This window comes from Microcebus murinus, chromosome 12 (genome assembly GCF_040939455.1).
Source record: "Microcebus murinus isolate Inina chromosome 12, M.murinus_Inina_mat1.0, whole genome shotgun sequence".
NCBI classification, from domain to species: domain Eukaryota; kingdom Metazoa; phylum Chordata; class Mammalia; order Primates; family Cheirogaleidae; genus Microcebus; species Microcebus murinus.
The window spans coordinates 81,455,246-81,468,204 of record NC_134115.1 but is presented as its reverse complement, the minus strand read 5'-3'; the positions used below and the strand labels follow the sequence as shown (position 1 = coordinate 81,468,204).

The 12,959-nt window shown below is 56.4% G+C and overlaps 1 protein-coding gene across 9 annotated transcripts in view; it reads right to left on the bottom strand.

Annotated features, from left to right (window-relative positions):
• Window positions 1-397: 397 nt before the first annotated feature.
• Window positions 398-12,959, bottom strand: part of DAB2IP (DAB2 interacting protein) — a 187,878-nt gene continuing 175,316 nt past the window's right edge. For 6 of the 9 annotated variants that reach the window (XM_012771764.3, XM_012771768.3, XM_012771762.2 and 3 more), the window contains 5 exons: window positions 11,518-12,406; window positions 10,658-10,810; window positions 8,972-9,165; window positions 4,226-4,313; window positions 398-3,488 (listed from right to left, as the gene is read on the bottom strand). In XM_012771764.3, the coding sequence (XP_012627218.1) occupies window positions 3,321-3,488; window positions 4,226-4,313; window positions 8,972-9,165; window positions 10,658-10,810; window positions 11,518-12,406 (1,492 nt within the window). In that variant the 3' untranslated portion in view covers window positions 398-3,320. The remainder of the gene's footprint in view (window positions 3,489-4,225; window positions 4,314-8,971; window positions 9,166-10,657; window positions 10,811-11,517; window positions 12,407-12,959) is intronic. The other 3 variants (XM_012771765.3, XM_012771763.2, XM_012771766.3) reach the window with 3 other exon arrangements.

Genomic DNA, 12,959 nt, shown 5'->3' with positions numbered 1-12,959 from the left:
GAAAGCTTGGGCCGGGCTTTCCAGGTACTGGAGGCTTGGAAACATTTAGTCCAGCTCGGCCATGACTTGCTGGTGACCTTGGGCCAACATCTTCTCTTCCCTGGTCTCTTCACTCCTGCACCCGATTCCAGTGAATGGGGAAGTATTTAATGCAGGATGCCAACCCGGAGGAGGAGGGACAATCCGGGATCACCCAGCGCACCAAGCTGGCCAGGAGACCACCACCGCCAACCCAGGGGAGACCACTGACACGGGCTTTAGGGGTCTTCCCTGCCACAGCTGCCTCCAGGGTGGACCAAGTGCTGGGGTCCCTTTGGTAAAGTACAGTGCCAGCCCAGGACTCAGTCACCTCTGTAAAATCACCCAAGACACAGCTGAATGGAGAGGCGAGCCAGGCTTAAAATAGCTAAATAAATCTTTAATATTTCTAATTGCAAATGTACAGAAATTGCACAGCCACACGGAATCTCAGAACACCAACAACTTTCTCTGTACATTATTACATAGTTAAAAGTCACAGCTGGAGGGAGGAGCTCCAGCCAAACTCCAACGTTTGCATTTTTTCCTTTTCACATACTTACAAAAGGGGGAGCGGGGCTGGGGGCCTTTGTGGCTGAGAGTGTAGAAAAGAGCGGGGCTGTTTCCCGGACAGACCAGCTCCCGCAGACGGACGGGGGAGGAGAGGTGCACCCCGGGACAGATGCTCTGGGGCAGGGGTGTGTGTGGAGCTCTGCCCTTGGTCTCCCACCCCCTTCTTGGGCAGTCAGAAAGTCTTCACCTAGGGGAGGTTTGGCAGTTTCCTTCACCCTGAATGTAGAAGTTAATTAAGCACAAGTCAGGCTTTAGTGTTGGCAGGGGAGGGGGACAGCGTCCTCCAGCAGAGTCTGAGTCTTGGTGACCTGGGCACCCTGGGACCCTGGTCTTCCCCGAGCAAAGACTGTTCTTCCCTCCATCCCCCTTCCCTGCAGGACCTCTGTGGCCTCAGACAGGAGCCCCCTCTGCCGGCCCAGTCGGGGTGCACGCCCCAGCAGCCTCCACCCAGACAGTGCGCTGCAAAGCCAGCAGAGAAATGCCACAGGCAGGGAACAAACACACACCAGATCCCAAACCTCCTCCTCCTGCCCAATACTGTTCTCTAGATTAAGAAATAAAATAAAAACCATCGGGAGAGCAGCAGTCCCGGCCAGCCCTCGGCAGCACCAGGACCAAAGGACTATGTACAACCATTAGGTGAATAGTTACATTACAGTCAAACACCAAGAACATTTACAAAAATTGTCAGACTTGCAATTAAGATAAAAATCTGTGGAGAGTCTGTACACTTTTACAGTTTTTGCACTAGGTAAGTAAGGCTCTCAGCCTGAGAGCTCACAACCCACGCCAAGGGCCGCCAGCACCGGGCACAGCGCTGGCCTCTGTGCCCTCCTGTCCGGGCCCTGGGAACCCCGTCCCCGTATTGCTAAGGGTGCTCAGTCAGAGGTCACTCTACGAGGCATCGGTGGGAGGGGTTTGGGGCAGGGAAGGCAGGGCTCACTGGGCAGCAGGGGACGAGACTGGAGCCAGGCCCTGCCTGTGTGGCCACCCTGGTCAGTGACACGCAGATGCAGTAGGGGCAGGACAGAGGGGTGGGGCAAGAGGGGTGGTGGCAGGGCTTCAGCCCCCACCTCCTCTCTTCAGGAGGTCTAGGACCCCTGGTGGCCCAGCGTCTGTCTCTAGCCTAACTGAATTGCAGTTACATCTAGAAGCCCCTTCCCAGAGCAGCTGCCATCCCTGTCCACAAGCCAGGATAGGGTGCAGTGTGGCCCTGGGCTGCCCCTCCACACTTCCACCTTCAGTGGGGACCTGGCACATTCGGCTGCAGGGGCAGAGGTGGTGGCTCCTGCAGCTTGCCCAGCCCTGACTTTGCTGCCCGGGCAAAGGTCCCAGCTCCCACCCCAGGCTTGGAATCTGCAGGGCTGGGGGACAGAGGGGCCACGAGAGACCCACGCTCTTGCCCATCTACGTCCTGCAAGGGGCATGGGGGGGGGCACAGATAAGCTACAGAACAGCCTAGAGCTGAGGAAAACCGGCCCCAGCTGGGAGTGAGCCCCTCCCCTGTCTGCAGCGCCTGGGTCCTTGGCTGGGGGACCAGGGAGGGTGAGGAGGCCGCCGGCCGCACGCACGGGGCCTGGTGCAGGCTGCTGCTGTCTTGGAGAGGGAGCAAGTCTAACATCCTCCAGGGCCGCTATTTCCCATGCAGTGCGCACGCTCAATTTAAAAGGCCCCTGTGTTCCAGCAAGCGAGCAAGCGGGCTTTTGTTTCTAATGCATACTGTGAAAGGAAAAAAAATCACAGTTATCCACTTTCTCAGGGCCTGCGGGCATTAGACGTTTTTTAAGACCACCAATCAGAGTAGAGATCACCTTTTCTCTCAGGGTGACTACCAGGTGGCCACTCCCTACAGGGCCACTGTGCCCTGGATGCACTGGGCCCCAGGAGAAGGCAGATACAATGCTCGGTGCCATCTGGCCAGCTCAGCCCAGATCTTTGGCTTTGGGGCGCTCCAGAGCAGCAGCCCGGGCCCGCGTGGAAGGTGTGGGACGCTGTGGATCCTCCCCACAGGTGCGAGAGCCCAGAAGAAAAAGCCAGGATCCTCACCGGTCTATGTGGCAACACAACCACAGGAGGGAAGGAGGTGGGAGTCTGGGGACAGGCGGGGTGTGCACCCTTGGGTCCTCACAGCCAGGAAGGGTCCTGACAGGCTGCATGCAGTGGCAGGTGCGCAGGGTGGAGACAGGCAGGGACACCGACCTGTCTTCCCACCCCCGTTCCCTGCCTGCCAACCAACCCACCCGGTTCCAGGTCCCACAGGGCAGGGCCTGGCTGCCAGGGAGTCCTGGGCCCCAAGGAGGCAAGGGGAAGCCACAGGAGCAGGCCCCTAGCCGCTTCATCACCCCTCCGGGCAGCTCCCTCCCTGGCAAGGGTCTGGGAACATGCACTCGGCCAGGTCAAGGAGGACAAGGTGACACGCCACATTCGGTAATCAACAGACATGTGTTTGGCAGGTCCCTGCTCCCAACAGGCTGTCCCCACCCCATCGTGCAGTCTCTTCTGCCTGCACCCAACACGCTCCTCGGGCCGGAAGCGGAGGGGGAGCGGCTGGTGACCCGCCTCACGCTGCTTCAGTCTCTCGAGGCTCCCTCTGTGGCCGCCTCCTGGACAGCGGCGGCAGGGAGCGGAGACTCGGTCTCCTGCCACCCGCGCTCGGGCTGTGACTGTGGGGGCGCCTCCCCAGGCCAAGACCCTGCCCTTGGCCACCAGTCCCCCTCTCCTCAGGCAGGTTAACAATTGCTGCTGTTTCGGAACTCGCCGTTCTCGGTAATCTGCAATTTGGTGGGGTTGGTGGGGGAGACGCCGTTACGCGCTTGCATGCTGTACCTCTCTTTCAGCTGCGTCAGGGCGCTCATGAGGCGGGCGTTGGCGGCGTCCAGGGAGGCAATGCGCTTCTCCTGTGAACATGGAGGGGATTAGCGGGGGCTGCCAGCTCCCAGGCCCAAGGGAGGACCATGACAGGATGGGGGTCTCCCTGAGGCAGTGTGTACCTACTAGAAGCACTGGGAGGGCCAGGAGGGGATGGCCTGGAGGAGACACAGAGGACCAGGGTGCAGCACGTGCAGGGCGGGAAGGGCACCAGGCTGTGAAGCAGCTCGAGAGGCTTGAGCAGGCCTTTGTGCCACCACAGACCAAGACCTTGTCGCCTGCCTCTTGTCCCAAACAGGGCAGCTCCAGCGGTGCTATCGGCTGCCCAAGGCCTCTATGGCAGGCACCCTGGCTCACACGTACGCATGTGACATGTACAGAGGTGATAGCTCTTGGGAAGTCTGAGCAAGGCCTGGCCTATTCCCAGGCAAGTGAGGTAACCCTGAGTGGAGCCATGCCCCCAGCCCTTCCCCCACTCCCCTGCAAGTAGCTTCCATTCTTCTGTCAGCACCCCTGGTGAAAGACTATACCCACCAAGTGCCCCATCAGAGGAGAGGCTGCCCCTTCCCTTTTACAGCTTGTCCTAGTAAGCTTGTGGCCCACTGAGACCACAGGTCTGACTTCTCGGGGCAGAGATCCTGGTCTCTTACTGCCCCCTCAGCTTCTGCAGTGAGGTATGACTGAGGATGTGGAGAAGACAAAGTCACCCCCTCCTAATCCCAGGTGCTCTAACACCTGTGGGTGAGCAAAGGGCCCAAGCCCCCACCTGAGCATCGATGATCTTCTGTTTGGAGTCTACAGCTGCCTGCATCTCCGCGTGGTCCTTCTTCAGTTCCTCCTCCACTGACATCAACCTGCGACCAGAGAAAGGGATGGTCAGGTTGGCACTGGAGGGAGCAGACTGGGGGGTGTCATGGGAACACGCCCATCACGTCTGCACAGAGGGGCTCTCCTAATGTGGGCCTTAGGCCCTCCAGCTGCGCCCAGCACCTGACCTGGGCTGTGCCTGCTCCCTCCTCACCTCCATGCTCCACAGCCCCCCGTGACCCTGTTCCCAAATTCCCAGAAGCCCCTGGGCTGCCCTTTCCTGATGTCCTTCTAGGAGCCAACATGGGTGGTGCTAGGTGTCAGAGCCTCACGAGCTCCAGAGTGAGGCAGGTGGTGCTGTGTTGTAGCACCCGTGGTATGGGTAGGAAGATGAAGGTCCGGAAAGACTCTGGAAGTTTCTCTACCCCCTGCCCCACCATATTCACTAAGGCTGTGTGGGCTCTGTGCTGGGCACCTGAGGTACTGAGATCAGTTTACTCTAGTCCTTTCCCTCAAGGAGTTCACGAGGCAGCAGGGACACAGACACACAGACAGGTAGCTCCCCCACCACATGGCTGCAGCTGTGCTAACAGGACGCTCGGGTCCATGGAGCAGAGAGCAGGAGGCAGCTGCCTCTCCTGGACAGGGTTGGGGGGCTCACACATTGGTATTGGACGCCTGAAGGTCAGGCACCCTCCTGACTCATCCCTGAGGCCCGATCACTGCTGGGCACTCCTACCTTCCCACTCGCCTTTGGCTTTGGGACCCCCATATTCTCTGGCTGCCTGTCTCCCATCTTGTCCCATCGGCCCTACAACATGACAGTTCCACAGGGCTCTGGCCTCAGCCTCTGTTCTCCTCGCTCTACTCTTCTCAGATGAGCCCACCGATTCTGGAGGCTTCTTTCTGTCCCTGCCCTCTCAACTCCTCCGGCCCAGTGCAGCCTCCCTGCAGCTGGGGCGGGCGACGCTCAGGGCTACTATGGGGAACCGGTGCAGAATTGGGGGGCAGGGAGCAGGAGGGGTGGGGCCTGCGAGGTGGGTTCCCTGGGACAGGAAGACTGAGGAAGTCCGTGTGCCAGGAGTGGGATGGATTAGACAGTGTCACGGGAAATGACATTGGAAGGAGATTGCATTTACCTTTCTTGTCTTAAAAACAAACAAACTAGAAACCAGACACAGCATCTGAAACAAAGGTTTTCAGACACTGAACAGGCAATGATTCCTAAAAGAAGAAAAATCCACAAGCTGAGCCCAGCTCATGGCCGGGAAGCAGGCGGAGGGGGTAGCAGGCTGCCTCATTGAGCTGAGGAGGCAGGGAGTTCAGGAAGGTGGAGGTGCAGGATTTTTGGGCACAGCGTCAGAAGGAAGAAGATGCATAAAGAAAGCCACGTGTCTCCCGAGGGGAGGTCCCCTTGTGTCTTTGACTGAATAATGATCTGTATGGAGGTGAGGAAATCACCAGCCTAGGAAAGAACCACTGGAAAGGAGCACACAGAACACACCCAGGAACAGCACGTTCCCAACAGCCAGATGTCCTAACACGGAGTCCCCAGAAGGAAGCGGCCTCAACAGTGTGGCCAAACAAGGCCTGAAGACTCTGCAGGACCCACCCTAACAAAGCTTAAAAGTAAATCTCAAAAGGATTAAACTGACTCCAAGTTACCTCATCGTAGCCCAGAACAAAGCCCAAAAGTATTTAAACAAACACAAAAACATCTAGCACCTGACTGTAAAATTCACAATGCCTGGCATCCAACCAAAACTCACCAAGTATGCAGAGAAGTAGGAAAACAAAACTCACAACCACAAGCAAAGTTAATCAGTAAAACCAGATTCAAATGTCACCCAGATGACAGACTGAGCAGACAAGGACATTAAAACAACTATTATAAATACATTCTACATGTTCAAGAAAATAGAAGTATGAGCATGATGAGCAGAAAAATGGATGGAATTTAAACCAAAATGAGGTTCCAGAAGTGAAAAATATTATGAGTGAAAAAATCCTGGATAAGATTAATAGCACATCAGACACTGAAGAAGAAATGATTAGCAAACTTGAAGACACAGCAATAGAAATTATCTAAGATAAAACACAGGAAAAACAAAGAGAAAAAAGACAACAACAAAGCATTGGTTAGACATGGGAAAATATCAAACAGCATAATGTACTGTGACAGGGGTACCAGAGGAAGAAATGGGGCCAAGACCCAAGACTCAAAAAAAGCCAAGCCCCAAGACTCAAAAAAAAATCACCCCAGTGCATATCACAACCAAATTACTGACAACCAGTGGTGAAGAAAAGTATCTTACAAACAGCCACAGAAAAAAGATACATTAAGTACAGAGGAACGATGATAATGACAGAGTCCCTGTCATTATGGCCTGAGGGTAAGGGCCAAATCTGGCCTCTGCCTGTGTTTGTAAATAGCCACCTCCTGCAAATAGTTCCGCTATAGCAGCAGAGTTGAATAGCTGCAGCAGAGACCACATGGCCTGGAAATTCTAATATTATCTGTTCCTTTTTAGAAGTTTGCCAACCCCTGCCTTATAGCAGCAAAGAGATATAGCTAATAAGCCGATAAAAGGCACAAAATGGAATCATAAAAAATACCCAGTCCAAAAGAAGGCAGGAAATAAAAGGAAGAACAGATGGTACAAATAGGAAACAAACAGCAAGATAATAGATTTAAACATAATTATATCAATAATTACATTAAATATAAATGGTCTAAACACTCCACTTAAAAGGTAGAACCTGTTAGATAAAAGCAAGACCCAATAATAAGGTACCTGTAAAAGAAACTCACTTGATATATACAGATGATGACTATGGTCTGAATGTTTCTTGCCCCCACAAATTCACATGTGGACACCTAATCCCCAAGGTGATCATATTAACAGGTGGGGCCTTTGAGAGGCAATGAGGTCATAAGGGCTCTGTCCTCATGAATGGGATTAGTGCCCTTATAAAAGAGGCCTGAGGGAACTTATCCACACCTTCCTGCCATGCAAGGACACAGCAACAAGCCACTATATATGAAGCAGAGAGCCCTCAGCAGACACAGAATCTGCTGGCACCTTGATCTTGGACTTCCCTGCCTCTAGAACTATGAGCAATATTATAAATTACCTAGTCTAAGGTATTTTGTTATAGCAGCCTGAATGGACTAAGACAATGGATTAAAAGCATAAGGATGTAAAAAGGTATATCACACACTAATCAAAAGGAAGCTGGAGTGGCTATATAAATATTATCAGACAAGGCAGATTTCAGAGCAAGAAATATTGTCAGGGATAAAGACAGGAGATTCATTTGCCAATAGTACATAACAAGCCTAAATGTGTATGCACTCTAAGAACAGAGTTTCAGTGTACATAAAGCAAAATGAAAGGAGAAACAGACAAATCCACAATTACGATTAAACATTTCAATATCCTGTTTCAGTAATTGATGGAACGAGAGTAAACAAGTACATAGAAAAAACAGTAATGATACCGAAGACTTGAACAACACTACCTACCTAATTGACATTTATGTTAGGGAGGAAACACACCAGAATCGGTTAGTAGAAATACATGTTTTAAGCAAGCCTCTGAATTCAGGATAGCATATACCTCTCAGAGAATAAACACAATAAGTAGAAGGAGCACAAGGTGGGTAGGCTGAAAAGCATTTCTGTCCTTGGAACCATACACATGAGGTGAGCCAAGAGCAGAGACAGAGGGTCAAGTGAACAGTAGGTTTCCAGTCACCCCAGCTCTCCTGTTAACCATTCCATAATGAACAAAACCACAAGTAAATGAAGCAAACAGCCAGGAGCAGAGAAGCAGGCACGCTAGACAGGAGGAATTTGGGAAGGGTTTATGCCACAGAGCCAGGGGGACTTCCTGGCTCCCGCACACCTGCTCAGTCTGTCCAGATGCCAGGGTCTTAGACCATGCACATAAACAAGACATAAATGCACACTGTCTCTCTTCTAATGCCTGTTGTTACTGTCATAAGGAAGTCAACTCCAGGGCTGGGACCCTGAGGGTTGACTGCACTCCCTGCCTCCAGACACCAAGGAAGGGGTGCCCCCACACAGGCGGGGAGAGAGAGATGGGGGAGGCAACACAGCACCCGACACAAGCCTTATAAAGATGAGAGTCAGCATTGAAACTAGCTGTCCCCGGATAACCCAGGCACCTCCTAAGTCAACATATCCATACTGGCATCCCCATCTTGTGCCCTCCCCACTCAAACTGTCCCTTCAGTTCCCCACCTCAGCAGCTGGCACCCTGACATACCCACACCCAGATGATCTTGGTAGAAGTCTCAGGGTTATTCTGTCCTTCCTCTCACCTCTGCCCACTGACACTCATTCTCACTTTTCCTGCCCTGAACAGGGTCCTCATTGTCTTTCCCAGCACCTGAATCCATCTCCTAAACTCTGAGAGCGCTTACCAAGGTGCCATGACTCCTCAGGGGTAGGGGGGCAGACCCTCCGGGAACTGGCGTTGGCTGGTCCGGCCTCACTTCTGCCACCCACAACTTTGTACCCCACCGTCAACCCACAATGCTGTGCGGGGCTGCCCACACTCCAGGCTGCCTCCTGCCTCGGGGCCTGTGCTCCCTGCCCTGCTGCCCAGGGTACTCTCCCCCACCACACACTCGGCTCATCCTGTGGCCAGTGGGCGACCTCACGAGGCAGCAGACACACCTGCTGATGATGCCCTTCATCTGGATGTCCTTGTCCTCCTGTTGCCGCCGCAGCCGCTCCTCGCCCTCCTCCAGCCGCGCCTGGTACTCCAGCACCAGCTTCTGCGTCGTCTCCTCCTGGCACTTGAAAAGGGTCTCATACTCCTCTAGCTTCTTGGTGGAGATTCGCAGCTTGTCCTGCAGCACCGCCAGGTCCTGCCGGGAGGGCAGCGTGCCATGGGCACAGCACCCAGGATAGACAGAGCACAGCCTCGTCAGCCCGAGCAGGGGGACAGGGTGGCTGTGACCCCACCCACTTCACACAAGACGACACCCAGGGAGCCAGGCAGAGGGGGCTCCGGCCAGACACAGCCTGTCCCCACCCAGGGGCTCATCCAATGCAAGCTCCCAGCCTGGTCTGCATTGCTATGAAGACTCAAACCTAAACCTTAACCTCAGGAGTAAGCATGTAACTAGGGCCTTGAACCTTTCATAACAAACAAAAGTTAAAGAACCCCTGGATATATGAAGGACATGTGGAGAGGTGAGGGCTCTGCAGGAGGGGAAACTGAGGCTCAGGCAAGGTGACCATATCACATGGAAAGTGACTGAGCAGCAGGATGAGATGCTAGCTGTCCAGCCTGTTTGGGCTGGCGGTGGCACGGGGAGAGAGGGGCGAAAGGCAAGGCGGTTCGGGCTCTCTGGACCTGACTCAGCTCAGCACGGACCTCTGCCTTCAGGGTGGAGAAGGGGTGTGGAAGAGGCCAGGAAGCTGAGTGGGCCCAGAGGAGCCAGATGCCATGAGAACACAGGGGCTGAGCGAGGCAGGGGCCTGGGTGAGGCTGGGCTTCCTCACTCCCAGCCAAAGTCTGGCTCCTGGAGTACTGTGTACCCTGTCCCCTTGTCCTCTTCACATAATTATGGTAAAAGCAGGTGGATGCAGTGGCCCAGGGGGATGGTGGCGGGTGGCAGGATGCAGCATGGAGATGGAGCTCGCCAAGGCCAGGAAGAGCGCGCTCTGCCACCCTGGCCCGGTGCCCTTGCTCGAGACACTAATACAGGCATTCCTGGGCTCAGAGGGGCGAGAGCACCGGAGGTAAGTGGAGAAGTGCCTGCTATTCCAGGGGCCTTGCACTGGGTCTTCCATCAACCTGGACTTTGGCCCCCAGCGGGGAGATGAGGACTACACCCAAATCCAGGGCAGCAAGATGTTAGCAGACAAAGCACCACTGCCCCAGCAAACACCAGGCGTGTGGGGTGGGGTGGGGTGTGAAGAAAACACCCTGTGGTGCTCTGACCTAGCCCTCGCCCTGGTACCCTACTGCTTCTTTCCCAGGCTCTAGGCAGGCCAAACCCTGGGGCCTGGCTGGGGGCTCTCCTAGTGTCCTGGGGACCCCTGCCGCTGCCTACCTATGCAGGAGGCTCCCCCAGAGGGTCTCCAGACACCTCTTTGGCAGCCCCAGCCCTCCAGTCGCTGGGGGAAGGAGCCCTCCCGCAGGCCCTACCACAGGGTCCCAGGTGTCTAGGTCCAAGACAAGTCCCAGATGACTGCTGTGCAGAGGAATCCTCGGGTCTAAGCTAAGTCCCTCCTGCTGCTTTACTTCCAGACCCCGCTCACTGCTGTCAGGGGGCTCCAAGGTGGTGGCCATGCACGACAGCAGGGCCCCCTCATCGAGGGCTCTGCCCGGCTGCCAGGGTCCAGCTTTACCTTTTCTGCTTGGCTGAGCTCCTCCTTACTCCTTAGCCTATCCCTGGGGGGGGGATCTGGGCCCAGGCCCTCGTCTTCTAACAACTGCGCGTTCATGGTCAAGAGCCACGCGGCCGTGCGGTCCAGGGCATTGGGGCTCACGGGTGAAGGGCCCTACAACGAAACACAGCTGTGAGGCACTGCCGGGAGGAAAGGGAGGGCAGAAGGGGTGACTGGCACCAGGTGAGCTGCAGGGACGAGTGGCTCAGGAGCGTGGAGAGAAGGGTAGGATCCCCAGCTGACGGAGCTTATCACTGCAGCCCCCACCCAGTGAACTGTCTCCCCCACACTCTCCTGCTGAGGTGACAAGGAGTGAGCCTGCTGTTGGGGGCGCCAGGCTGGGCAGTCAGCTCTAAGCACATCCACTTCTGCACTGCCTGCAGCCCTTGGGTGACAGGGGACGCCCATCCTCCCGGCAGCTGTGCCTAGAGGCCAGCCCAGCCTGAGAAGCCATGCAGCCAGGTCGACTCCTACTTTGGGTGGGGCTTAACAGGCTCAGGGGTAACTGGAGATGGATGGCCCCCTCCCTCCTTCTCTGACCCCAGCCTGTCTCTGGGGGAACTGGCAGAGGAACCTGGAGTTCCCTAGAACCAGTGTCCTGATTTAGAGGATTCAGGCAAGGACAGTGGGACCCACCCAAGTGGGCAGGGGTGGTGGCAAATGTGGCAGGCTGGTGGGATGGGGTTGGACACGGAATCGCTCGCATGGGATGGCAGCCGGGTGCGGGTGCAGGTGGGATGACAGAGGGGAGGAGCATGACGTGGGTGGCGGTCTGACTGCACCCGAGAGCCCAGCCCTGCCCTCCGACCAGCAGCACTGACCTGCTTATGCACCGCCCGTGGCTTCAGCTCCGGGCTGTCCCCCTTGGAGGAGGAGGACTGCTGCCGCAACCGGGCGCCAGGGCCTGCCCAATCCGGCGAGGCTGATGCCAGGGTTCCGCTTGAGGGTCGTGGGTACTGCAGCGTGCTCAGGAGGGTGGGGGGCGTCCGGCCACGGGGGGCAGGAGGTGGTGGTGGGGGCGGGGGTGGGGGCTGGTCGATCCTCCGCTGGGGGCCAGCGCTGTTCTGCCGTGGCATCGTGGGCTGCCCGCCCTTCTCAGTCAGTGACATCTGCCGCCGTGCCAGCTCTCCAGGCCGCCGTCCCAGCTCCTCGGCGGCAGCGCTGAAACTTCCCAGCTTGGCAGCAGCCGCCAACTCCTCACTGTTGCTGTGGGAGCTCAGGGAGCTGTGGCCCTCAGAGCCTGAGTCGCCAAGGCCACGGGGTGACAGTGGCAGGCCGGCGGCCATCTGGTACACAGGATTCTGGAAGGAAAGTGGCGCCAACAGCTGGGGCCGGCCTGGAGTGCCCTCGGAGGTACCCGGCGTGGTTGGCGTCTGGCCTGCCCGCCGCACTGTGGCCAGCCCTGCCAGGCTCACTGGGGCTGCCCGGGCCGGCCACCCAGCCACCAGTTGAGTTGCAGGTGCCTGCCCGTCAGTGGGGAGGATGTCGGGTCCTGCAGGGGAGCCTGCCTCCCCATCCAGCGTGCGGGTGTCTTGGAGGTCCACCATGGACAGGCTCTTGCCACCGTTGGCCATCTGAAGATCAGGCTCGTTGGCTTCCGAATAACTCGAGCTGCGGGCAGGTGAGGGCTGGACCCCGGAGGACCTTGTGACAAAAAACAAGTCCTTGTTTTCGGGGGTTGGAGACGGTAACCGGGTGAAATCTATCAGACTGCAGGGAGACAAGCACACACAGGGAAAGAAGGGGAAAAGAAGAACTGTGAATGCAGTTACGGCGGGTCCAAACCGACAGCACCTGCCAACCTGCCGGGGCCTAGCAACCTGAGCCAGGGCTGGGGGGAGGGTCCAGGGCCAGTGGCCGCGATGGCTGCCCCTGCACAGAGATGGCCTCTCTGCTCTAGAGCCAGCACAGCTAGTTCCAGGCCAGGCTGCCTAGCAGCCCCTTTCCTTGCCCCACTGCATCCGTGCCCCAACAGGTGTTGGGGCCTGGCGAGCTCTGGACAACTGCCCTCAGCTAAACGCAAACCCACGACTCAGTGGCTCTCTGCTATCCATGGTCCTGCGCAGAGAGCTCCACCTTCACAGGCACTTGGGCTTCCTCTCGCTTCTAATCAGACTGGTGAAACCTCCTCTTGCCCAGCCTCCTGCTGCCACTCCCTTGTTTGACTGGCAGGCGGGGGCTGGAGTTCCTGGCAAAAACAAGGAATCCAAGAAGGATCTGAGAAGGGCATGACTCAGGGGAGGGTCTGAACCTGCAGGAGCAG